This window comes from Sesamum indicum, linkage group LG2 (assembly GCF_026168435.1).
Source record: "Sesamum indicum cultivar Baizhima isolate 11 linkage group LG2, ASM2616843v1, whole genome shotgun sequence".
In the NCBI taxonomy this organism is placed as follows: Eukaryota; Viridiplantae; Streptophyta; class Magnoliopsida; order Lamiales; family Pedaliaceae; genus Sesamum; species Sesamum indicum.
In genome coordinates this window covers 14,666,990-14,694,271 of record NC_142658.1, presented here as the reverse complement: position 1 = coordinate 14,694,271, position 27,282 = coordinate 14,666,990, and the positions used below count along the sequence as shown (strand labels likewise).

The 27,282-nt window shown below is 32.7% G+C and overlaps 3 protein-coding genes across 5 annotated transcripts; 1 reads left to right on the top strand and 2 right to left on the bottom strand.

The window, feature by feature from the left end:
• Nucleotides 1-8,868: 8,868 nt before the first annotated feature.
• Nucleotides 8,869-11,838, top strand: LOC105155896 (U4/U6.U5 small nuclear ribonucleoprotein). 2 transcript variants are annotated; one of them, XR_016064039.1, is made up of 3 exons: nucleotides 8,869-9,596; nucleotides 10,783-11,144; nucleotides 11,588-11,838. XR_016064039.1 is itself a non-coding variant. In XM_020691943.2 (2 exons), the coding sequence occupies exon 1, from the start codon at nucleotides 8,949-8,951 to the stop codon at nucleotides 9,567-9,569; it is 621 nt and encodes a 206-aa protein (XP_020547602.2). In that variant the 5' UTR covers nucleotides 8,870-8,948; the 3' UTR covers nucleotides 9,570-9,596; nucleotides 11,588-11,838. The 2 variants fall into 2 exon arrangements, 1 of the variants encoding a protein (XP_020547602.2); XM_020691943.2 differs by lacking the exon at nucleotides 10,783-11,144 and having other exon boundaries at nucleotides 8,870-9,596.
• A 273-nt stretch (nucleotides 11,839-12,111) lies between these two features.
• On the bottom strand, nucleotides 12,112-13,093 carry LOC105155701 (ribulose bisphosphate carboxylase small subunit, chloroplastic). Its single transcript, XM_011071622.3, has 3 exons — nucleotides 12,780-13,093; nucleotides 12,572-12,703; nucleotides 12,112-12,456 (listed from the first exon to the last, which is right to left on the bottom strand). The coding sequence occupies exons 1-3, from the start codon at nucleotides 12,924-12,926 to the stop codon at nucleotides 12,229-12,231; spliced, it is 507 nt and encodes a 168-aa protein (XP_011069924.2). The 5' UTR covers nucleotides 12,927-13,093; the 3' UTR covers nucleotides 12,112-12,228.
• Nucleotides 13,094-14,094: 1,001 nt separating this feature from the next.
• VIN3 (Fibronectin type III domain-containing protein) lies at nucleotides 14,095-19,053 on the bottom strand. Of its 2 annotated transcripts, none has more exons than XM_020691782.2 (5): nucleotides 18,819-19,053; nucleotides 18,586-18,676; nucleotides 16,627-17,277; nucleotides 15,680-15,984; nucleotides 14,095-15,514 (listed from the first exon to the last, which is right to left on the bottom strand). In XM_020691782.2, the coding sequence occupies exons 3-5, from the start codon at nucleotides 17,265-17,267 to the stop codon at nucleotides 14,319-14,321; spliced, it is 2,142 nt and encodes a 713-aa protein (XP_020547441.1). In that variant the 5' UTR covers nucleotides 17,268-17,277; nucleotides 18,586-18,676; nucleotides 18,819-19,053; the 3' UTR covers nucleotides 14,095-14,318. The 2 variants fall into 2 exon arrangements, with proteins under 2 accessions (XP_020547441.1, XP_011069923.1); XM_011071621.3 differs by having other exon boundaries at nucleotides 16,627-17,305; nucleotides 18,819-19,052.
• Between the last annotated feature and the right edge of the window lie 8,229 nt (nucleotides 19,054-27,282).

Here is a 27,282-nt window from a genome sequence, read left to right as displayed (position 1 = left end):
ACTATAAATTACATACATTTTTTTTTTTAGGGTAAAGTGGACAATTTTTCAAAAATTTCATTCAGGTTGTCCGATTTATATATATATATATATATATTAAAAATACAGTAAGAACAAAGTTGGCAATTTCACGCATCCATCCAAAAATTACATAATTTCATCAAATATCAGGGAGATACTGATAATTTTTCAACTAATAAAGAAATATTCGTAATTATGCTAAATTTCAAAAAAAAAACTTATTATAATTTACTCTAAAAACAAATATAATGTGCTGATAAGCTTTTTATTGAAAATGAATGGATAGTACTATTTTGAGTTGTAGTTTCTATTTTGAATTATTTAATTTAATCCCATTAAAAAATCATTTAATTTAAACTATTCTACGGCAGAAAAGGTTATAAACTTTTCTTCCACCGACTTCTGCAATTTATTAATAAAATTACAATTTCAATTATTTTAATCTTTTATTTTTATTTTCAAATACTCTTGATTTATTATTATAATTAAATTCAAGATTTTCATTATAATTTATTTCTACTATAAAAGTAGAAGTTTTTACGAACATCTTTTTAATCCCTCTTTGTTCTTTATTCCCGTATTCAAATTTTCATCTTTGTAAAAGAAAATAATAAATTGAAGAAAATACATGCGTGAATGTGTGAACAATATATATTCCCCACGCACGAAATCAAATGAAATTATTTTCAACTATTGAAAAAATGGAGCTTGAAAATAAAACTAAACAGGCTCTAGTAAGCTGATTGGGGTGTAATTCTACGTGGACTATGACATGTAGTTCACAAGATTTAATTTATTTTGGGCATTTTTGAATTTTTTTTTTTAAGTAAGAGAGATGAAATATTATTAATTGAAATAAACTGATTACAATTATTTTTGTTGGATATCAATATCTAACAAACTATTACAATAATTATACTGTAATTAATACTATCAATTATACACTAATTTAACTAACTCCTACTATTACAATAGAAAGACCACCTACTATTCAGTAGAAACAACATACTTACTATTCAATAGAAACAATATTCTATGCATAAGGCGGGTTGGAACCCCATGACCTCGAAGATCATGTGGCTTAAACTTCGCCAACTATGCTAGCTTCATTGGCCAAAATAAAAGGTATTTTCAGATTGTTTAGAATTATTTTGTAATTATCAGGTTTTGATACAATTAAACCCTACATTAAAATTGTTTCAGTAGGTGATAGATGATTGTTCGTTAATGAATTCCAAGTTCATTACTCCAATGGTCATAGACGATCAATTCGATACTGATTCTTGAATTACCGCGTAAAGCAATTTTTCACGACCTTCTCCCCATAGCATAATGTTTAAGGTTTAATGCAATTTACTTCATTGTGATATTGTAAGTGGGCGAATTACCACCTTAAAGAAAAATAATAATTTATCTTAATGTGCTTTTTAAAATGAAGTAATTTACTTCAGTATCTAAGGAGGTAAATTGCTCCATTTTAAAAAGCACAGAGGAGGTAAATTGTTTTTTCTTTTTTTTTTATAAGGAGTAATTTGTTTATTTATAATATCACAGGGGAGTTACTTGCATTTTTCCCATAACAGTATTGTATACTTCACTGATAATGGGGGTTCGTGGCGTTGGAGGAAACTCCTTCGTCTGCGCCCCTTGCTTCAATCGATGGTGGACTACCAGATTGGTAATGGGAATTCATTTTATCTGTGGCATGATCCATGACATCACCTTAGTCCCCTTATTGAGAGATTCCCATGGGCTCCACGTCTACTTGGGCTTGGGACAGCGGATAAGCTCAGCAATGTTATTATGAAGGAACAATGGCATTAACCTCTCATTACGGACATTGAGTATTTAGAGATTTTGCATGCATTGCCAATAATTTATGGCGAGATAGATCGCATTATTTGGCGATTTGAGACGGGGCGACCCATAGTTGCATCTTTTTACAGGCTATTGGACCCACCGGGACCCAAGGTAGGTTGGTCTTCACTACTGAGAGGTTCCCTGAAGATCCCTAGGCATAATTTCATCTTATGGCTTGCGATTTTGGGGAAAATATCGACAGTTGATAAACCATGGCTGTCATACATAGGCACCTGTATATTGTCTGATGATGGCGCAATGGAGACACATACTCATCTATTCTTCCGATGTCGTTATGCCAGAAGATGTCTGACAGTGATTCGGCGGATTGTTCGATTTGAATGGCCTAATAGAGAGTGACCACAGGATGTTGAGTGGGCTGCAAGAAAATAGAGAGGAAAATATATCATTAACTTGGCTTATCGTGCACTCCTTGCTGCTTGCATTTACCACATTTGGAGGGAACGAAATTTGAGACGCTTTGAGCATACGGAGCTACCACCGAGCATAATAGCCACCATCATTATGGAAGATATTAGACAGAGGATTATCAGCGTTAATTTATTTCGTTCTGTTAGTTCATGTGTGTTATGTAGATTATGGCGTATCCCTTGGCTTGTCGAGGGATAAACCACTAATTGAGTATTATTGTACTGTACGATCTTGTTTTATTAATAAAACTTATATTTACCAAAAAAAAAAAAAAACAAACAGTAATGTATACTCAAACCAACTTTATAGAACCTTATCATAAAAAAGTAGTACAGAATCAACCCCATCTAAAAATTATACACAAGGGTTTCCAACTATGGACATTCAACCGACTCCTAATTCAGGGGTGCACCGAGAATCACTCACAATTGCACCATGTGAAGAGGGGTGGTTGGGCTGGGCTTAATGATGCGCTCGTAAGAATTTGTACCCATACAAAAATTGTTAAATCATACGTAATATTATCATTATATGTTAATTCAATAATTTATAATCTATACATATATAAATTCTTATGAATGACGCCAAATTTCTGGAAAATCAAAGTGAGATGAAGCTATGGGGGACGGTTGGGGATGCCCATAAAACTCGGACCACGGTGCTGCACTTTTGTCTTCAAATTCAGACATTGATTGATGTGAATGTTTTTGGGGTAGCGTGAAAAGAGTGGGGTGTGGGGCGAGAGCTTCTTCTGTCTTTGAACTCTGTAATTTTCATTTGCATTTGCATTTGCATTGTCTGAATGCAGAATCTTAACTGCCTTTCCCTTTTACCAATGCACATGCTTTATACGTTGAAGAACTTAGGGAGGGGTCTTCGTATAAGTTTACAAATAATTTACAATACTTTATAAGATGTTTCTTTTAGGGTTTGTTTGGTTGGGTGAAAAGCGAGTGAATAAAAAAAGTGAAAGTAAAAATAGATATAAAAGAAAAAGAATTGGTATTTGATTAAGAAGAATAGTTGGAAGGAAAGTAAAGGTGGATGTATTTGAAATATCTCCAGAGTCCAGTTGGTTTTCGACGAAAAAGCGAAAGTATAATGTCAAAAAGATAAAAAAGTTTATGTTTTATTTTTATTTACTCTATTGCGTACCTATATATGTCATTTTTCTTTAATTCTTTTTTCGTTCTCGTTGGTGATACTGGTACATAATTTTTGAGAAAAATTAATCAAATTGTTGGAAAAACTACTACGTCGTTAATCAATGGTAGTAATATTTATTTTATTTAAACCGATTAGCTTAGAATAGATGTACAATACTCATTTTGATGAATATTTTTATTAATAAAAAATATTTTTGTTCTTTTTTATGAATCCCTTACTAATATAACCTTTGCATTTTTTATATACTAAAATAGTTTTAGTATAATATTAACTTGCTTATTTTTTAATATAAAAGAGAAATGGTTAATCTCTAATATTACAAAAATTAATCTTTTTTTCTAAATTATTTTTTTTTGTATCAAATAATGGAATTAAAGTATTTGAAATTCCCATGTGTTTAAAATAGGGTAAAATACACCCCCCCCCCAACGAACTATTCATGTAACATTTATCCCCCCAAACTAATAAATGAAATATTTACCCTCTTAGTTGAACAAAAATATCCCTCATGCCTTGAATAATTATATTATTTTTAATTTATTTTAGTATTTTACATATTAAATTATTACCAAATTATTTTCAATAGGTGAAGAATTTATGTTAAAGGTGGCATATAAATTAATATATATAGTACATACACAATGAATATAATATAACCAACAACTCATTTATGGTTCTTCAAAGAAATTGACAAATATATATATATATATATATATGCTTAGAAAAAAATGAATAAATATATATTATCATATTTTTTAAAGAAAATATGTTAAAAAAACAAATAAATATTTAATTATTTATTTTTTATCTAAAAGAATAAATAGTTAATAATTTAATTTTATCATCAAACTAATAAAAAAATTTCATGAAATTTTTTGTGCATTTATTGTACTCATTTATTAGTTAACATTAAGTCTGTAAAAAAAAATAAAGTTCAAACTATTTAACTCACTAATTATATTTTACTTTGCTATTTCTTTTCAATTAAGAAAATTTTGATTAAATTTAAAATGCAAAATTACTAAAAAAAATGATTTGAACTATATATGTATATGAGGATAATATTATCTAAAAATTTAATTATTAGGAGTAAATGTTACATTTGTTAATTTAGAAGAATAATTGTCCGACGATTCAAGGGGACGAAGTGTATTTCACCCTTCAAAATATAAGCAGAACACTCCTCTAGTTTCTTGAATCTACCTCATGTGCTCCTCTCTATTAATTGCACCTAACACCGTTAAATTTTATATCAAGTGACCCTTGTGTATTATGTACTATTTTTTATTTTAATTATTAATCATACAATATAAAATTATTGTTTTAAAAAGATAAATTTAAACTAATCCGCCACCTCCAATCCCTCCGCCACCCACTCCAATCTGTACGCCACCACATATTGGGTGACGGCAGTCGTCCAACGCAGAAGGGGGGTGACGACCCCCAATCTGAGAGACTGTGCAGAAAAGGGTGATCGCGTCGCCCATATTATTTAAATTTTAAAATTTTTAATAAATTAAGAAAATAATTTAACTTTTTTCTTTTAAATACTTGAAATGATAATTTAAATATTATTTATAATAAATAATAAAAATTATAAATATATTTAAATTAAATAATATTTTAAATTAATTATAATATATAATTGTTGTAAGTGATTAATATTTATATTTATATAAATATTTAAATTTGAAAAGTGAATTTTAGTATATTACTCTTACATTGGGGATTTAATTTAAATTTTTAATTTTAAAAAAAATTATATTTTGATAGTTAACTAAATATATTTAAGAACAATATAATTTCATCTTTTCAGAAGGGAGGAAAATATAAAAATAAAAATTAAAAATTAAAAATAAGGTGAATTTTGACCATGGTCCATTTTATATCAATTCAATTAATACATTAATATGGATTAAAATCAGTAAACAGTTACAATGATTCAATAAATACTAAGAATAAATAAATTACCATAACTCGCATAGAGTAATACAAATACCCATATATCTGGTGAGATTCAAACTCATGACCTCGAGCTTATCCATGGGACCTCAACCTTAGCCATAACCACTATACTAAGACATCATTGGTATCTATGTATATTTTGTATTTACTCGATCTTGAACTACTTCACCTGTGTAAAACTTGGTAATAATTTTTTATTACAGTCATTTTAACAGATTGAATTTTCTATTGTAATTTATGTTGTATCTTCTATTCTATTCTATATTTACATGCCATGAATATAAAGATTATGATATTAATTTTCTCTAAGAAATTTTTTTATACACATAACATTTACATATAAAATAAAATAAAAAATACAATAAAATTATAATAAAAAATCCAATTTATGATCCTAATCATAGGACAAGTGAATTTAGATTTACTATATCTGACTAATTTATAAAACAAGTATGCCCACCAAGAGTGTAAGAAGTTGAACTTGGTGTACTATGCCATTAATATGGGCCACCCACTTTGAACCTAACTACCCACCTCATTTCTTGGGCTACTCCATTTATATCAACTAGACACATGGGCTTGAGGCCTCTAATCTCTAATTTGGTTTTAAGGAAAATAGTATAGTTAGTTCTCTAAATTTATGGTTAGAATCACTTTAGTTTCTTACGTCCATAAATTTTAGAAATAATAGTATTTTTTTTTTTTTGAGTGATGCGTTTGAGAAACGCATGGGTCCAACTATTCTAAGTTGGAGTATAATTCCTTGATTAAAAAGAAATTGAAATCATGAAGAGAGAACATGCAAATAAAACGTTAGCACTTCGACGCTCAAGTTAGTTATTATTTCGAGAGAGAGAAAAAAGATAAGAATGTATGAATAACAAACAATGATTTTATTGCTAGAGATATGATGATTATAAAGATGTTTTTGAAGAATTAGACAAAGAAAAGAGTCGTCCCCTTATCCAGAGATAAAAACCTGTATTTATAGGAGAGAGTCCTTGGCAGGAGGGGGATGTCCTTGGTTCGGGTATTTCATGGAAGTTGTTTAGGGTAAGAGTCCTAGGTTGATAGAGAGTCCTTTTGACCTAGGACTCCTACATCGCTAAGGACTCTTGTTTCCCAGCAATCTAAGTTGTTCGGACATATAAATGCTGATTGGATGCCACATGGGATGGGGTCATCATTTGGGCTCGACTAAACACGATATTTGGGCTAGGCTTTTTAGGCGTTGGTTGGGTCGTGTCTTCTCCTTGGGTCCTCAACTAGACTGGGTTGTTAAGGGCTTACGCCAATTGCTTCAATTTGTCAGGCCTTTCTCCAATTCTAGTTAAATTCAGGTGGGCTTGATCCATCATTTCTCCTCTTGGGTTGACGGGGCTTATTGGGCTGATCTATGACTTGGGCTCTCCTTAGCATATACATTTCTAAAGTTTAGTGTAATTATACATAAAAAATTTTGTGATTTGAAAAATTACATTTAGTACTATTAACGTTTGCTTCTATTTAATAAATTAGTCCTTTTGTTAGTCAAAATTCATAAAATTTGATGATATTAGCAGAAACATTTGAATAAAAATTAATATTTGCTCCTGATTGACTTATTACTGATTTACTGCTGGTCAAATAATTTTTTCTATGATTAAATTACTCTTATACATTTTCACGTTAATGCATGTGAGGATGTATATTTTTCACTATTATAAGAACAGTTTAGTCACAAAAGATTTGTTTGACCTCCACTAAGTTGATAATTAGTCAATCGAGGATAAACATTGATTTTCATTCAATTTTTTTTAATATCCATAAATCAGTGAATTTTGACTAACGAAGAGACATAGTTATTAGACGAAAGCAAATTTTATGGTACTAGATATAATTTTTCAAATCACAGGGAATCCACTTATAATTACATCAAATCTCGAAGGAGGGGAGTATAGTTATCCTTAAATTTGAATGTTTGTCTCATTTTGGATCCTCTTATATTTTTCAGTGAAAAGGTGACTAGAAAATAATCATGCGATCGACGTTTTGATTAGTTTGTAGGTGAAAAAAACATAAAAAAAAACTTAAACACGGTCAAGCCGTCTTCTAAGATACGAGCATATTTTTCAAACAAGTACATTTAGCATCCAAAACCAAAAGTTACATATCCAGGTCGTGTTGCACAATATGACCGTGTTTTTAATGTAGAACTTCAACGCGCAAATCGAAAGAACACGTCTAGCCGTGTTCCACCTTTGTGTTTTTGTCCCAAAATCACGTTTTATTAGTCCTTAAATAAGGGTCCGCATAGTATTTCCGAACAAGAAGTGACAACACTTTTTTCACTTTAAGACAGAGAGATAGACTAATTAACCATTCATCATCTAAAAAATCAAAATCCAGCTAAAATTTTGTAAAAAAAAATTGTCAGAATGATCAATATGAGATTAAAACTAAAATTTTAAGGTTACTAAAGTTGAAACATGAATTTGAGAGATTAAAGTAATTTTAAACACAAATTTAAAGGACCGTTACATTTGATTTTGTTTTATTCAAATGTTTTGAAATCTTACCAGTAAAATAAGATATAACATCTTATAAACTCAAAAGGAATTTTTATAAAATATTTGAACTTATAAAACATTTTAAATAATTTTTAGTAAGCTGTAATGACAAATTAAATAATACTTGATAATTGCACAGCTTATAATTCTCAACACCTATTTTGTTCTTGCTTTTGAAGTCTTAAATTTATTTATTTTGTTCCAATATTCATATCCCTCGTATTTAAAATACCACTTATAATAGTTTTAAGGGTAAATTATAGCTATTTTATTTAAAATTTGACATAATTATAAGTATCTTTTAAAATAACAAATACTCATCTCAAATAGAAAGTAATTATGTAGTTAGTAGACGGTGGAGTGAACATTATTATTTTATTATTGCTGAAATTTTTTAATAATAAGAACAATATATTTGAAAAAAACAAATTCTAAAAATATATAAATCATAATTTATATCAATTCAACATAAAAATTGAATATAAATCTAAATAATGTTAATAGAATGTGCTCGTTATTAAATGAACGTTAAAATCAGAAAAGTATTTGTAATATTTATAACAATAAGATAATATTTATAATTATGCTAAATTACAGAGAAAGTGGCTTTAATTTATCCGAGTTTTAACATGTCTTTTGCCAAAAATATTTATCAAATTAACCTATGATTTTGAGCTAAAATATTACAAAAGAAAAGGAAAACGGAAGTAAAATATAGGGTTATTTAGAGCAAAATGTTGGTAATTAATATTTGGATAAATTATATTTTGCCATATAAATTATATTGACTTTTATATTTTGATATTTAAATTATTTTTTATATTAATTTATTATCTCAACTTACAAATAAATATTTTAGCTCAAATTAACCCTTGATATTTTAGCAAGTAGCTATAAACCCCGCTGCTTCCAGAAAACCTCACCTCTTCAAATTCACTCCTTCCTTCCTCCGCCATGAGCGACCGCCGTGACCGCGACCGCGACCGCGACCGCGACGGAGATAGAGAAAGAGACCGTGACCGGAGGAGAAACCGGGACGACCGTGACATTGACCGTGACCGGGACCGTGACCGTGAGCGCGACCGCAAGCGCTCGCGTTCCCGTACGCCTGACCGCACTCGATCCCGCCACACTCGATCTCGTACTCGTTCCCCCGACGAGAGAGACCGTCATCGGCATCGGAACCGGCATCGGCACCACCGCTCACGTTCACGCTCCAGGTCCCGTTCCCCTAGCTCTCCTCCTCGGAAGCGCCATAGGGACGACGTCGTTTCCAAGGACAGGGACAAGGACAAGGACAAGCGCAAGGATGACGTCGTTTCTAAAGACAAGAAGCAAAAGGAGAATGCTGTTAGCAACGATGCTGGCAATAAGGATGGGGATTTGATGGATGAGGATGAGATAGAGATGATGAAGAAATTTGGAATTCCTGTGGGGTTCGATTCCACGAAGGGGAAGCCGGTCCCTGGAAACGACGTCGGTGCCGTGAGAAAGGTCACGAAGAGGCAGCCAAGGCAGTACATGAACCGCCGTGGGGGCTTCAATCGCCCCTTGCCTGCTGAACGCAATCGTTAGAGGAGAGAGGATTTCCATTCCCCTCAGGTTAGGGTTTCTTTTGTGACTTATGTGGTTTGAGCTAGCTTAATTGATTTTACATTATGAATGGGGAATTGGGATGATGCCCGATTGTGTAAATCATCTCTGTCTTAGTTATCAATCATATTTATTATCTTAGAAACATATGAAACTTGTTCTTGTTTCAGGCGTTTGGTCTACGAATTGAATTTTTGCCAGTCTTTTTTCTCATTTTTAAGACAAAAGGAAATATTTTCTTATGCTCAACATTAGCACTTGCCTGTGAAATTTTATTAATATTGTGGCGTCACAGTCTCCTTATTCTTATGTTGCTTTTGACAAAATTTCATGTCAAGTTCAATGGGAATTGGTTTTGTGACAATGTTCAAGTATCACCCTCCTACATGTAACAAACGTGGTTGGAATTGTTTCTTATGTGTACTTTTACTAAGGCTTGCACAGAGAGTTCTATGAAATTCTGAATAAGGACTTCCATGTTCTTGTGCTTCCTTGTTATCAAATACTTGTGGAAGAGTATTGGAAATTATGGTTGTTGAAAATAATCTGGCATTGAAATCAGTAAAATGAGAAGCTAACTCTTTGAACTGCCTCTTTCTTTGAGTATTATGTTCTAACAAGTGCTATAGCCTAGTTAACCTTATAGGAGCTAGAGAATCGGTTCCACCAACCTTAAGGATTCAGAGGATTTGAAGAATTAAGTTGCTGCCAGATTCTGGCCTTCAACTTTTTGATTCTGCTAATAGACATATTATCAGAGCGTTCATAATGCTTTTATGGTTGAACTGAATTGTGTTTATCCCTAATTTTGGAGTCTCGTATTGATAAAAATCTACTTCTGTATCTTCCAGGAATTGCTCTAAGTTTTCCTATTTGACATTCATACCATTCGTAGACCTACATTCATATGATTTGTACTTCTTGATCTCTCTCTCTATAGTTCATACATTTAATCATTGTCATGTTAAAAGCAAATCCAGTGGTGTCCATTTAAGATGTTGACATTGTATTTAGTTAATATTAAATTGTATTTGAGAATGTTATACTTTATTCCCCTAAGATTACCTCAGTACAATTAAATGAACATATGATGTGTAATGGGAGAAAAGGACAACTAGTTATGTGGATCTGTTTGTACAATTTTATGATAGACCAACTACTGAACTAAGTATGGGTATACCATGGTGTTGAACAGATTTTTCGACATTGAGATTATCTTTTGCTGAAACTCAGAATTGTGGCTAAAAGAGAACAAGATTCTGGCTAAATAATCTTTGGTTGATTATACATATGATAGCCTTTTTATCTGATGGGGTTGATGCGTATAAGAGGGCTGGAATATGGTGATGGTGTACAAAACAACTGAAAGCAGCAACTTAATACTATTTGGCCTTGGTTTTGAGTGGCTGAGAAGGTATCAGGAATCCTAATTTCTATGGGATGAAGAAGTTATGAGAGGGAGGGACAGCAAGCTGGTGACACGAAGCATTTGAGGAAGGAAGACAGATTGTTCAATTGGATCCATGCCAAAGTTATAAGAGGAAGAACAAAGAAGATGTATGTTTTAAGCGCCACAACTTCTAAATCTAGATATTGGTTTCATGATTAGAAACATTTTCTTCATTGCACCTAGCCGTCTTCACTCTTATTCTACGTAAATCTAAAATGTTCCTGGCATACATAGATCCCAGGCCTTATTTTCTGATTAATCCTGGAGTTGGCGAAAAGTTTAACAGCAGGTCTATTCCATTAGGAATAATGCAGTTATTAAGATATCCAACCTTAAGCATTATTGGAGCCTGTTTGTTCAAATATTCAGTTGAGGAAGAGGTGGAATAATCTTCATCTTCATTTGTTTATTCTGGAATAATTGTATCTTTTCTGGTCCATTTTGAACCCTACTGATGGTTCTAGATTTTTCCATGTGTGCTGCATCAATTTCACTTTGAAATAATGGTTTTTTCCCCCTTCAATTCATAAGACTTTTGTTCTTAATGCAGAGAGAAGTGCTTGTCATGCCATTCCTTGAAGATGGAGATCCTTCTTGATTGATATCAAACAACTGGAAAGATGCAACAAATCCAGATTAGTTGTATAACTGAGAAATGTATTTGTACCATATTCTCACAGTCATTGACGGATTGCAAGTTCTCTAAGCTGTTTCTGGTGCAGTATTATTCTTGTTCTTCTAACACTAGTGTCAACTGTAAACAACGAATTTATTTAACTTTTTTGTGCTTGCAATTCTCTATGGATGGTGTAAATGCGCACTTTCGTGGACTCTATTTCATACATGTTACTGTTGCTTTTGTTTTCTTAGAACAGTTGTTCCATGAATTTGGTGTTTCCCTCGTTGATAATGTTTCTCTTATTACATGGGTAGTTGTGCAATTTTCTTAAAAAGGTCCAGAATATGGGTATTATAGCAGAATACTTCTGAATTTTTGAATTGCTCTATATTGCAATCTAGCCATATAGTCCTTGGTTTTTTGGATTTTTGGCCAGGGACTTGCATCATTCTCACTTTCTTAGGCCATAAAACAGACTTATTCAACCTTGGTCTTATTCTTACACTTGCAAAAAGACAACACTATGAAACAATACTGAAAACAGAGAAATCTTGAGAAAAGCAGACTACGTTTCAGTTGTTGGGGTTTTGGATGAGAAAGGCCATGCACTGCGCCTGTTTTACGTTGTCAAATGCCAAACAGCGGATGTAAGCATTAGGGTATGCCTGTCTGCACTCTTGAATTTCTTTCAGCACCTGCGAGGAGTCTGTGCAACCAAACATTGGCAGCTTCCACAGTGTCCAGTATCTCCCGTCATAGTAATTTGGCATCCTGCTGTTCTCCCTGTACACATATCCCACCTTCCCAACAAAATTCAAACAGAACAACAAAAATGAATATTCAATTTCAAAAACATAACTCTAAGCTGTAAAACCCCCCCTTTTTCTTTCTCTTTTGCAGGTTGAAATGTTGTACCTCGTCGAATTCGATACAAGGTACCCATCCCTTCTTGATCATGTACTCGATCTCCTTGGCGATCGACTGTTCCGACAGTGGTGGAATGTAGGACAGGGTCTCGAATTTCTTGTTATTTATCGGGTTCCATGTCTGTCAAGAACCAAGTACAATGATCAAACACTGTCCGTTTAAGTCTAAAGAGTTGATAAGATTACTGTTAACTTACCTTCATGCAGCACGTCCTTGAACCGTTCGAAACAGTATTCTTGCTCCAAGAAACCGACTCTTTCCCAGCAAAAAGCTTGGAGCAATTGTGTTTCAGCCCTATATTGCTTGATGCAACAGCAGGAGCTGAGAGACTTGAAACAGACATTCTTCTTATACTTTTTCAAGGTTATTTGGAGCAAAGTTGAGCAGAATGCAGAGAAGAAGTGAGGATGGATTGTGTGTATGCGTGTGTTTTGAGGTTTTGAAGGAAAAGTGGTTAGGGAAAAGGACAAAGAAGAGAGGTGGTGGGGAACTGTGAAGTGAGGTGGGATTGGTTAGAGGGTGGCGGAGGAAATAAGGTGGTGAGAAATGAGGTAGGCTAGGCATTTTAAGCATTGGTTTTATCACGACATGCTCTCCAAACATGTTTTTTCTTTGATGAAAAATTTTAAATTTGATATAATCAAATTAATTACATAATAAATATAATAAATTTGTTACGTGATTTGTCATCTTTTTTAAATTGTATGCCAATCACACGATAAATATATAATTTATTTAAATTCAATCAAATCCAATTTAGATTAGAATCTTGGTTGCTGCAGTGTGTGCTTGGTGTGTGGTTTCTGTTGAGGCTCATCCTTGAGGCATTGGGGTTTCAGTTTGAGCCCACCGTTTCTATATTTATTGCTTCAGCCTGGAGTAATAATTAGTCATCCCCCGGAAAAGTTTGTCATTAGTATGAAGTAAACTAATGGCGAGACTCATAGACAGAAAATTTCTTTATTTGTTTATCACCTGTCTATTTTAACAAACATTTTCTTCTTGAATTAATTTAATTATAATATCTACTATTTCAGTAAAATCGAAAAACTTAAAAAAAGTAAGAGACGTACGATCATCCTAGCAACAATTTTTGGACACAAGTATAGGAGTCTTTTGCGTAAAAATATCCAATTTGAGTGACAACTACTATCTAAAAAGTCCGCCACCACATTTTCACTGAGAAGCAAAGTAAACAAAAATCACATGTTTGATCGCGTCGATAACGATTATCTAAAGATTGAACTTACACCAATAGCACCATCAAAATGCAAAAATGGATGAGAATCACTGCTCATAATCAAATCATGGGATTTAAGAGGTGAGATCGACGACAAAATTATACCAGCAAATTACAGGGTTTTGTCTCAGGAACTTGTCTAACATTTATTTAGTTTGTTTAGTACGATAAAACATTTGGAAGATTAAGCAAAAGACATTACCTTTGTTCTAGGACTTGCATTTCAGGGATGTCATAAATTCTTGGAAGCTAAATAAGAAGTAGCAAAAAATGTATAAATTACTCAGGAATTTCTATAGCAGAACAGAAATAGTCAAATGATATTGCACTTATGAAGGGCACAAAATCCTAAGTATCATGTTTGAATGATGCTATTCCAATGAAGAATGATTTAACAATTTTTTGTCTAAATTCAAAGAATAAAGCAGGCAAATGTCCCCAGATTTGCATGCTCAATCCTACAATGATGGAAGCAAGAAGACCCGTTTGCATATCTTAGTGCCAAAGCTTCAAGCAAAATCCGGATGGCACGGTGGAGCATCTCTTGTTTGATATAATGTCGGTGAAGGAGTCGACAAGTTGTGCGGCGAGAGATTCAGGATCTTCGATAAATGTATCGATGAATACTTTCACGATCCGGACTTCCTGAGGGGTTGCTCTCAAGCTGTACCAGGTCAAGAATTTCTGCCTGAATGTCGTTTCCATGTGACCGTCGCATTCCAGCCACCGGATCACTTTCACGTAATACTCAAAATCCTTGTCTCCAATACCTGTGCAATCCTCGTCTCGTCTCTCTCCACTTCTCTTCTTTGATGAGCTGCCAGCCTGAGGCTCCTCGTCCCTCTCAGGCACCGCGTCAATACCTTTCCCATTTTTTCGTTTATTTTTCCATCCAGCTCCATTCTTCAAGTTCTCCAACTTGCAGGGAGTGATTTGTAAGCCGGCTTCTGAATTATCCACATAGGGGACGCATTCCAAGCCAGTCAAAGGTATATTAGACCTGTTACCAGTGCTCGTTTCCTCGACCATCCGTCCGTTTGACAATTCTTTGTTTCTGAAATTTGTTTGATCGCTGTTTGGTATGCAGCTGATTTTCCCCATGCTATTTTCTTCATCCAACAAAGAAATTTCATCTCCATTAGTCTCCTTTTGGATCGGATCCAAGCAGTTGATGCTGTCACAAAGTACATTTGTAGCAGCATTTTTGTCATCATTACAACTAAAAGGAAGATAATTATCTCCTCTATTTTCATCCTCGTTGCTGCAGGGCAGGACATTATTGGTCTCGTCTTCCACCGACGAAGGATTAGAGAGACTGCTGCAGTTAGTAGCTGGACTTTGACTTCTTTCTACTTCTGAACTCTTGGAACTCAGATTTCTTACCTCATCCTCAGAACTTGCAGTTCTGAACTGAAACTCACAGAAGCCCTTCTCTTTGTCTTTGTCAAGAGTAAGAACCTTGAGAAAATACTCGGTAGCAGGAGTTAGACCAGATAGCAGCAACTTTGTATTTGGTGCAAACAATCTGCATGTAGGTTCTGTAGGATAGACTATATCATCAGCCTTTCGATGCCATAACACATAACCCATGACACCTCCCACATCTGAATCATCATCGTTCAGAATCACTGTAATTGATGAAGCATGAATGTCTTCAAATCGGACAAGTTTTGACCCAAGTGCACTGCAATCTAGATCAAACAAATTCCAGGAATGAGCCGGATAGTGAAGATTTATGTTAACCAGACTCAAGAGCAAAAGAATGTAAAACAAGCAGAAATAATATTCCGTCTTTTCTTTTTGCTTTTATGGGGGAGGGAAATACACAAATGCAGAGAGAGAGAGAGAGAGAGCACCAGACAGCATATCAGACACTCTTTTAGAAAGCATCAAGTCAAGAGACTCCACAGCAGAAGCACAAAGTCTCTGAATTTCCGGGCCTGATGAAAGCCTGTTGACAATCCCTCTAGCCTTCTTTACTGGTAAACCAGTTAGAGGACCCACTTCATCTTCAAGCTTTTCCACTGCTTCATCAATGATCCCACATAGTTTTTGGTAGTGTTTAGTACCACCAAGAATCTTTTGGCCTAAGGAGAGCCTATAGCACAATATGTCGACCCGTCTCGTATCCCTTGCCACAACCAGTTGCTTTCTCCAAGATCTGCATTATTTATTCTACATGTTAATATGTTATTTCATCATTTTCCTTTCTTTTCTTGGGGGGGGGGGGGGGCGGCGGGCGCAAGGCTTATTGTCATCATTTGAATGGCCATATGTTGTATAACACTAAGGGTCAGCAAAGAAGACAGAAGAGTGCCTATTCACTTCCACATGCATAACATGAAGAAAGTTGGACTACCCTGACAAGCATCTTGTAAAACAAATTACACCTTTCTTGACTTTTCCAATCAAGTGCGGCACATTATATAATGGATCTCTAGACATTCAAATTACTTAGGTGTGTCAACTAAAAAGAAGTGCAGCCAACTTTGTGTAAAATAACCATCAAAATGAAGTAATGGTTCTAAAATTGAAGTGATGTTCTAAGACTCGCAGGTGCCCACTGAGTATCAGAAATGACCTCAAGCAACGTTATCTTATTAACAAGCCAATGGGTCAACTACCTTTTTCTTATCATTAAGGAAGCATATATCACAGGCTTATGCAAGCAAATATATCAGCATCGGAAACCATATTGTAACTATCCAAGCATATCTATAAGCAACGCAGATATACTGCTGCATATCATAAGGATATACCAGAAAATGAACAGAATAAATAAGAAGCAAGACCAGACACTTACCCCAGCAAATCATTCACTTTTCCACAAGATACGCAACAGAAGCTCCCATCAAGTCCCTTATCCTGCCTATCCTTTGATATGCCAGAACTTTCATGTCGTAAGGCACATTCAAGATGGCAAGACATACCACATGACACACCATGAAACGGGGGGTCTGAATTGCAAATTAACCAGAGGCTGGGATCCTTGTTGTCATCATATTGGCGACAAATGCAGCATGAACACCTTTTGCAAAATACATCCTCTCGGTTCAATTTAGCCTTGCAAGCTGAATTTTTGCAATATACAGTATTACCTGGATCAACCTCAGGCACACTGGTTGCAGCAGGATTTGCTGCAATAGGCAGACGATTTGGGTGGTCAGACTTCCTTTGCCTTTTAGGAGTCCTTTCACCATTTTCAGATGTAGGCTGTACTTCAGAAATACTTGCAAATCCTCGCTCCTGTGATTTCTTCTCGTATACAATTTTCAGAAGTTGCTCTATTATTTTTGACTTTGTTAACCCAGTATACTTCCTTTCTTTTCCAAGCTCTGCACAGAGGATCTGCAATATATCCTGGCGGCTCCAAGCATGTAGCATTTCCATGGCACCATCTGACCACTTTGACACCGCATAGACTAGTTCTCTCTTTGCCTCCATACTCAACTTGCTGCACTTCAATGGATCAAATAGCAATGCTGGTTTCAAAAGTGACAAAAGTCATCAAAATTGCATAGTAGCTATATAACATAAAGTACTCTCTCATACACTACTTGATGGTTTTAGAACTTAATATCAAAAATAATAAATTATTATTTCAGAAGGGAAAATGACAGGGAAAGTAATATAAATACTAGGTGGAAAAGGGACGAAACCATGCAGCTCTTAAAACTTTTCTTCTATTATTTTCCAATGTCCCGCTTAACTCCATACAACTGTAGAAAAATTATTCAAGAAAATGATAGAATCACCAAAGATTTCGTCCCCTTGGATGCATGCAGCTTCATTCTCTTAATTGATATACAGTAAGCCGGACCACAGACGGAATAAGTGAATGCAAAATCAAAGAAGAATGAAGCACCACATAATCAAATACAGGAAGCCGAAAGACGTAGCAATCAAGTCGAAAAAAATTATTCCCAGTATCTCAAGTAGTGCGTACACTGGACACGCTTTCTTGGATCCTCTTTTGAAATTTAATTGGTCATAATCACTATTGACTCATTGAGTTTACAAATACAAAAAGGACCAACAGCCCTACAGAATAAATTCAAAGAAAGAACAGCAAATTCGTGTGATCAGCGGAAACTGTAGACATACACTATTCCAAGCCCAAAATCAATTGCCCGCGTTTACCTTCGTGATGAGTGGCAAACTAAATAGCAGTACAATGCTTTAAGCATTAAAAATCAGATCACCAAACTTTACGAATTAGTTCAACAATCATAGCCAACCATCCATACAAGTTGATGAGAGAGATAACAAATAAAGCAAGAAAAGGACAGCTGGCGCCTCACTCGATCTTCACAACCGATCACTTTTTTCTTCATAAGCATCTTTGAAATCATTAACAAAGCGTTAAAACCCACACAGAGCAGGTAATTCTTGGACTATGACACATTTACTTGCAGTTAAAAGGCAAATAGAAATAGGAGCAAAAGCAACAATGAAGTGTGTGCGTGAGTGTGTGAGCATGCGTGTCTGTGTCTGTGTGGTGTCAATTTCATCGAAAAAAGAAATCCAAAAAGAATCAATAGAAATTCAACAAACAGGAAATCACGCGTGAAATCAGACCATCAAACAGATCAACCATGAATCTAACACCCCATTATTCACAAAATCTTCGGAAGAAGAAGAAATAACAAATCAAATCTTTATACATCAAGAACCAGAGCAATCCTTCAATGAAACAACATGAAGATAACACCAAGATGAGAACTTTTGCCAAAAAAGAAGAGAAGGGATAAAGAATCTTTACCCTCCAAGGAAGAAGCATCCATAGCTTCTGTTTGCTTTCAATAACGAAAGATTATGCCTACATTAGCACCAAAATCCCATTTCCCCTTAACCTGAAAAACAAAATAATATTCAGTCCCCTCATACAAACATAAAGAAAGAACTCATGTGACTGTGTGTGTGTGTTAGAGAGTGTTTAATATATACATATATTTTTATACATAACACACATCTAGAGAGAGAGAATACAAGTACCAAGAAGAAGAGAGGAGAAACCCATGAAAGATGGGTCCTTAACATGGGCTTTTCATAACCCGAAGCACGCAATTTGGCATATATATATACACACACAAGATATATATTTCTGTGCGTGTGTTTTATAGAAAGAGGGGCTGAGAGGTCTGTGTGTGAGAGAGAGAGAGAGAGGTGGGGTGGGCAGTTGAGGAAGAGGATCAGAAAAGTAAGAGCAAGAAAAGCGAATAAATATAGGAGGAGGAGAGGGTAAGCAACAGGCCACAGGGGAAGGAAAAAAAGCGGCTGAATGTGGAAGCCCTTTTTAACCTTTTTCCCATTCCTCTCTACACAACTTTCTTTGTACTAACCATGCAATGCATCAACCATTTTGCATTTCCTCTTTCCTCTATTTTCTTAACCTATATTTTCTTGCAATGCTACCATTATCTTTTTTCTATTAAATCAAAGATTCTTCCCTCAAATCATAAATAAATTCATGCTCTCATACATCCCACATCGACTGTGAGCGATAAATTTTAATCATTCATACCCTTCAAAAGTCTTCTCTCCATCTTTTCAAGGGCAAGCCCGTAAAGTTCGGTAAAAGCCGATAGTAACACACACAATGGGACAATGCGTGTGTCAGTGGGTGCGTGTAGGGATTTAAAAAAAAAAAACATAAATTACAGTATTTAGGGATTACAATTCAATATTTCAGGCTCAAGGCTTTTTTATGAAAAGTCTCGTATTCTAATCTTAGGTAGACATTAATTACATTACATACTGCATCATTCAATGTTGTATGTGGGAATAAGACCATATATCTGTGTAAGAACCATTGTACAAGCGAAATCAATATTGCAATGATCTCTAATTTAGAATACTTAACCATACGAATATGGATAGGACTATCTAAGTCTAATTTTCATGGTCATTTTTCTTGGTTTTTGAATTTTCTCCTCGCTTTTAAAGTTATGGCAAGATTTTTTCTAATAAATTTGGTTTATTGCCGTTTAAATCAAACTTCTTGGAGTTTCTTCTGTAAAATTTAGGATTTTAATTGCATTTGTCTAAATAAATTATATTATAAATTTTAATTATTAATTATTGAATAAATAATGAATTTCTACTATTAAAAAAATATTATTTAGTAGGTATATTTGTCCGTAGAAATTCAAACTCACATCCTCATAATAATAAGATATTATTTTGATCAATTAAATTAAGCCTCATTATCAATCCATTTAATTCTGAAGTTTGCCGTCGCGGAATAGAAAACAAAAGCAACTTAAATTTTTCACCCTTTTGGTTATTGTTTTTTTTTCTTTACTTTTCTATAGAAAAATGAATTATATATTACATTCTCATTTTTCTGAATTAGGTCTATAAATCGAGACGAATAATAAAGGTTAAGTTTGAGGGTTTTAATGAAACTCAACTAACTTGTAGGCTATATTTGCGTTTAATATGATTTCGTCCAAATCAGCTCATCTCATTTCTATTAAGGGATTTAATTAAGCTAAATTTCGAAAATTAGTCTTAATTTTCTACTTATTTATTAACCAAAGTATGAGTTCTACATGGATAATGTGAATTTTCTTGTATATATATATATATATATCAATAAAATAATAATTTAAAAAAAGAAAATATCAATCATGATAATCCCATATAAGGGTTAGTCGAATTTGGATAAATTATATTGATATTCTTAATATTAAATCTATTTACAAGAATGTTTTTTTTTTAAAACATTCTTTTGCAAATTTATACGTATATAATTTGAGGGTATATTCATAAAATAAATACACCTTCAATTTATGGATAAAATTTTATACATAATTATCCCGTAAAGTCGAGGAGGGATGTTTACATAATTCAACCTAATCGATATAATTTATCGTAAGATTTTGGATATGTTGGGATATTATTGTCATTTTATCAAAAACAACATAAAATTATATTATTTCAAAAATAGAAAATACGAAATGTTAAAATAGTTGACCTACTTATTCTTTGTTAATTTACGAATTATATATTTTTTAAAGAATTCTTCTGTAAAACGTACCGGAGTGTGGAGTTTACACGGACGCCCTCAGAGTTTGAAAAATTATTTTACTATTTAAATAATTATATTTTTAAATTAAAACTATTGCTATAAAATTTAGATATTTTAGGTTTTATGATGAGCGGACAATTTTCCTTAAATATTAACATGACATGTATATGTTAATTGAAGTAAACAATACATTAAAATTTAAAATAAAAGATTCAATCCGCCGATCAAAAAGTCACTTTCTGGTTTTTTTAATCATTAATTACATTGTTATATTAATATCTCAAATAAACTGAATAATACACTAATATTCGATCAGTACATTAATACAACATAAACTAAAACAAATATATATCTACTCGTTCAATATAACTCAAATTTATAATTTAAAATTTATTTATGAAACCTCCGCCTCAACCAGAACAGACCCGTGGATAAAAGGTCACTAAATTTCCATTGCATGTTAGTTGGGATCACATGCTATATTTGACAAAAGTCGAGAGATTTGCCCTTTTTCCCCCTTACGTGATGAACTTATTTTACTTCAATTAGTTGAACAAATTATAAAGTTAGTTCAAGCTATATTCCAATAATGGAATTTGCAGTAAGGGCTGCATAAAATTTATTTGAGATTTGTATATACTAAAATTTCATGGAATTTTGAAATATCTTTTATTTTATTGCATATTTAATGAAAAATGCTAGTAAAGCTTCGGATTTTTTTTTTAATTAAATAAGAATGTAAGTTTGAGATTGCTATAGTTTCGAGGGCGGGCTGATTCAAATAAGTGTTGGGATTAGACTTGTTGGGAGGTCTTTAGCTAACACCTTTCGATACTTATGATAGTTGGCGAAAGTTGGAAATATTCTCTTAAAAAATGATGTAAATTGGCCCAAATATTTTTGGAGTATTTATATATATATGATTAAATATCCGTATTTGTATGAATCCACGTGCTGACATCTTTGCCCTCTAAGTATTGGATGATCGGCGATAACGATTACAGATTATCGAGTTACGTCAGTGGAGTGTGATCCGACCCAAATAAAATACACGAATCTTTAATCCTGTTGGGACATTTAAAATTTTATGAAGGGTATTTTTTTTTTTTTCTTTTGGGTAGCATTTTTGTTACACCCCTTTCACTTTATATGTGATTTGGTGCATTAATACATACACTTGATTTTTCCATTCAAAAAAATAAAACTAAATCAACAATTCCAAGTGCTCAAAATATCATATAAACGCAGGGAAAAGTGCATCTCTTTGAATTTCTCCATAATTACCAATGAAGAGATTTTAATAAATATAAACACTAAGGGTATGATTAGTATGTAAAAATAATTTATTGGCTCAATAAATATATGGATAATATTTTTCTGCCAAAAAAAAAAAAATTAATTCGAACAATCGAATGGACTAATCTATTTAATCATAATCCAGCTACAACCGTTATTCCTTCAATACTCGGTTGAGGAAACATTTTGAACTAATAAAAATAATTAAATATTAAATACTAAACTAATAGTTAAATTAAAAATTACAACATTAGATTACATAACGCGATACACTAAAAGACCAAAAATGAAATTAATAATTGCTTGTGGAAAAACATAAGTTGGTACATAAAAAATGATACACCATCACTGGCCGTAAATCTTATAAACAAAGTCAAACTTTCTAAAGTATTCCGACAAGTTGAGAATCGAATTATTTGATGTCAAAAGTTGTTGATTCAGTCGCAAGCAAACTGCATTCTCAATAGATTTTTTTTTTATGAGCAATTAAGACGTCAATATTTTAGAGTCCTACTTGTTGAGAGGGATTTAATTCTCTCGTTCCCGCGTTGAATCGGATTAGTTTTATTTTCAATATAGGACGAGAATACTGAAAAATAAAAAAAAATAAAAAAAATTGGATGCTTTTTTCTTGGAATAAATGTTATTCTTTTGAGCACATCTTGATCACGTTATGGAATAAATCTCGTCATGTTTACATATTGCAACAATCGTAATGGTATATTATATGCTTTGGTTGGTTATTAAAATTACAACTCGAATATTTTTATATTGTATTGTCAAATTACGTGAGAGGAATTATTCTTATTAGCTTTTTATTCTATGGTCAATGTTAATCAATTTGTATGCACGAATAACGAAAAATTCTTACTCAAATTAAGTTTGATCGAACCAAATTAATCATAGAGCAAGTGTGATATACTTGCCATGTGATTGATCGTTTTTCCTAAACTGTATGCCAATCACACAATAAGTGTATTGCACTTGCAATGTAATTGGTTCGAGTCCGATTGGGTTAGAATTTTTTGGGTCAATATGCGTTAATTGTTGTTTGTTCTGTAATCTGTTGAGTAAATTACAACAGGCTTCCCTTAATTTTGCCATAATTATAAAGAACCCATCATTATTTGAAAAATTACAAATACTCCATAATAGTTGTCAAACAAAAATGTCTTCTCGCTACAAACAATAAGGGATATTTATAATTAAGTCAAATTTTAGAAGAAGTGAATTTTAATTTACTCTATAAATTATTAGTAAAAATCAATTTTTTAAATAGCGAGTAAACCTCTCATATTTTTTTTATTTTTTTACTATTTGTTTATTATTATATAAGTATATTCAAACTCGAATACTAATTTAATACATTATTATTCTTAAATTAATCAATACGTTTAATATAAAAAAATAAAATATTAATATTAAAAATAGAGTATCAATCACATTCATAGAATTCCAACTTATAATCTCATTTATCTCATCGTCTTGCATGAGATTCCAACCAACTCTTTTAGCTTGACAAAAATTGCAACTTTGAAAGAGGCAAGTGTGCAACTTGCCTCTTCTCTTTACTATGTGGGGTGGTGGGGGTGGGGTAGGGTATTGGTGGCAATTGGCATAGGCTTTTTGTTTTAGGCAGGAGGTCCAGAAAATCATTGGGCTTAGTTGTACACAATATTAAAGGACAAATTGATTTGACCTATTGACCCCTTCATGTTTTTTTTATATAATTATAATTTTTTATTATTATTTAAATAAAATATATATATAATTTTAACGTTTGTTTAACAACAAATCTATTATGTTTAGCTTTCATTAAGTTTTTCTTCAAATTTTTGTAGTGAATTGACCAAAATGCGTATCTGAATTATGAATTATAACTTATATTTTCTAGAATTTACTAAAATATTTTTATGGATTGATATTTCTTATGAATTATTTAATTTGCTCACACTCAATTCTGTTTTTAAAAATTTTCAAATATATATATTTTATTTTTTAATAAGTCAGCACAGGTAAAATAGTAATGTCCAACTCACCATCTACGAGCTATATAATATATATCTATACTATTATAAAAGAAAGCCCATCGATCTTACCAAATTGTGGTTGCCCTATTTTACCCTTTCATTCATTTATCTTTTTCAAAAATTATATTGTAAAGTAACATTATATAATAAAAATATAATATTGATGTGCAAATTTATTACATAGGTAGTAGTATAAAATCATTATTTTATTAAACAATAATTTATGTTACATCCAGCAATTAGAAAAGTGAATAAAACATTACAATTAGTCAAAAGTTAACTTTATTGGACGTAACTCTTCGTTCCTATTTTGGTGATTTTAAACTTCTGTAAATTTAACTGATATTAATGCATTGTAATTTGAATAAAAAAATAATTTTATATTATTGATCTCATTTAAAAAAAAAACCCTTAACTAACTTTCATATAATTTAAAATTTTGTAAGATATAATTTTAGTATAATTAAATTAAACAGTGAACAGTATGGAGGACGCGCTAGTTATTTTTTATTTGAGAAGATTATTTATAATTCTTCAAATAATAAGGTATTCATAATTATGTCAAATTTTAAAAGAGTTAACTGTAACATATCCTATAATTTATACTATCTTTGTTGTCCGGACGATAGAGCATGAAATCTGATTTGGTATTATATTTGAATTCACTAATTACATACTCAACAAAAAATCGTTTCAAGGGTAAATTAATAATTTTAAATAAATGAGTACGTTACGATGGGCTGTCGTATATTTTATAATATAGAACCTACTTATTTATTTAATTTTATTAGGTATAGGCCCGAATATGACTTTCTACACGTTGAGCCGCGGGCAAGGGATTGCTAAGAAATTTTTTTCTTGAACTTGAATAAAATAAAATCCTACCAAACAAAGCTAGTTGAATTTATAACCTATTTGTAATAAATATGCCTAACAAATTTGCAAATAGTACATCATGTGAAAATGAAAATTCTAAAGACTAGTCACTAGTGGTCCTAATTTACTGCAAAGTAAACGATACATCAATTTTATGTTGTGTACTAACAAGTCTGTGGGGTGTCGCGTTTATTTTTCTATTTGTTTAAAAGAAAAAAAAAGATAAATTTAAGTTCAGGGAGGTATAATTGTAGAACTTGTTCAAAAATATAAATAGTAAAATATCGAATAATTTTGACAAGTAGTCAATAGAAGAGAGTGAAAAAATATTCAGGACGTATTGATTAAATAAATGAGACATTTTTTATGAAGTATTTTTTAAATAATAAATTAATCATTTTCAAACAGTACTATATTCATTGCACTATAAGATATTGAAAGAATTAGAAATTTTTTAGATTAAAATATCGAATGATCGTACTAATTTAATGTTGGTGAATATATGAAAAAAAAGATAACATAGAGATTATTATGAGTAATATCCCATAGGATGAATGGAATATTTATATGTTAAAAAGTAACGAATATGTTGTCTTATATCGTCAAAAATGACGTGAAAAGATCGAAACATAATTGTATAAAATTACATATATCCTCCATGTATATTCCTCAACCCTAACATAGTTCCCATGTTGTAATGACGTCGCAATTTCTCTTCCCATTTTGGCCCTCCTTTTATCCAATTGAATTACTAATTTGCCCTTAACCCCCCCCCCCCCCCCCTTCATATGCTATTTTTATTTTATTTTATAGAGGGAGGGGGGCATGGGAGTGGTGTGCATAGTGTGAGAAGCACCTGGCAAGGCCAAGTTGGGCGTGGGTCCTGAAAGGTTTCATCATTGGACATGCTGCCCATACAAATATTGTCATCACTATTTATTAGCTTATTGCACCTATCACTGCAATTTCTATATATATGCACTGTTTTCTCGACTTCTAACCTTAGCTACCACCCAAATATAGTTTGTCTTTTTCCTCTGTAGTCTGTACTACTTCACGTTGAATTGGAATAAATTCATTTTTCATGTTGTTGTTGTAATTAGCATGTTAATATTATTATTTTATAATAACAATTAACTTAAATTATGAATGTTAATACATAAATTAGATAAAGTGGAAAAAGGATAAGTGATGTTGTTCCTCGTAGGAATATGATGGGAAAACCTTTGGTTCTTGATGTGTATATAAGGTAGATGTGGCTTGAGTATTTTTACACTAATTCTTGTCCCACATTAGTTTATTAGTTAAATAAACTCTTTATATTGAGTTTAAGATTCGAAAGATGTTTGAAGTGTTATGAGAATTAAAGTGAACGTGGGGTTGCCTACATGTATTAACATTGAGGTGAATGTCTCAGTATATATCTTTTTGCAGTAAAATATTTAGATTATCTGGATAAAATAAATTTATGGCACTTGAAACTGCTGATTTTTTCTGGCTGGTTTTGTACTGAATTTTGATGCTTGCTTTAATTATGTTTTAATGTCATGCTGGTACGGATGGCCTATAAAACGCTACCTCACACTTCAAATGAAAACTCACCAACACCATCTAAAAAAATTTAGATATCTTGTGGTCGCGAAGCAATATATGATTAGCCCACTAGGATATTCGATCATATATGCGCTCAGAAATATGGTCATCGGTCTTGATATTCACCAACTTAGTAACAACCCTCAATTGAGATTGTCTACAACCGTTCCATAACGGTTGTTGGGCAGTATGCACTATATCGTGAAACTAATGTGCCAGCCCAAATACATAATTGTAGGGGCTCCGCCGTAATATGGACTAAGCCCAGCATCATTAGAACAGGAACTCGTACCATCATCAGGCGCACCATCCTAATTATAATTAGAAGATCAAAAAGCTGGCAGGCGGCATCGAAAATCATCCTCTGCGTCCTATCCATCTACACAGCATCACCCAAGGCGTACTGGTACCCTCCTCCTCAAGAGCAGCGAGAGTTTGTTCCTCTTGCAAAAGGGGTGCAGTGATAGCCTCAAAGTACTGCTGCACCTTCTCCTCGCCATATGAAGTCAAATTATAATACTCTGGCATAAAACCTTTCATATATAAGTCAACATTTAAGTCGTCCGAGGTTTTGAAAACTTTATTTTCGCATTTTCAACAAAGACACTTAATTTTTTCACCGTCCATATAT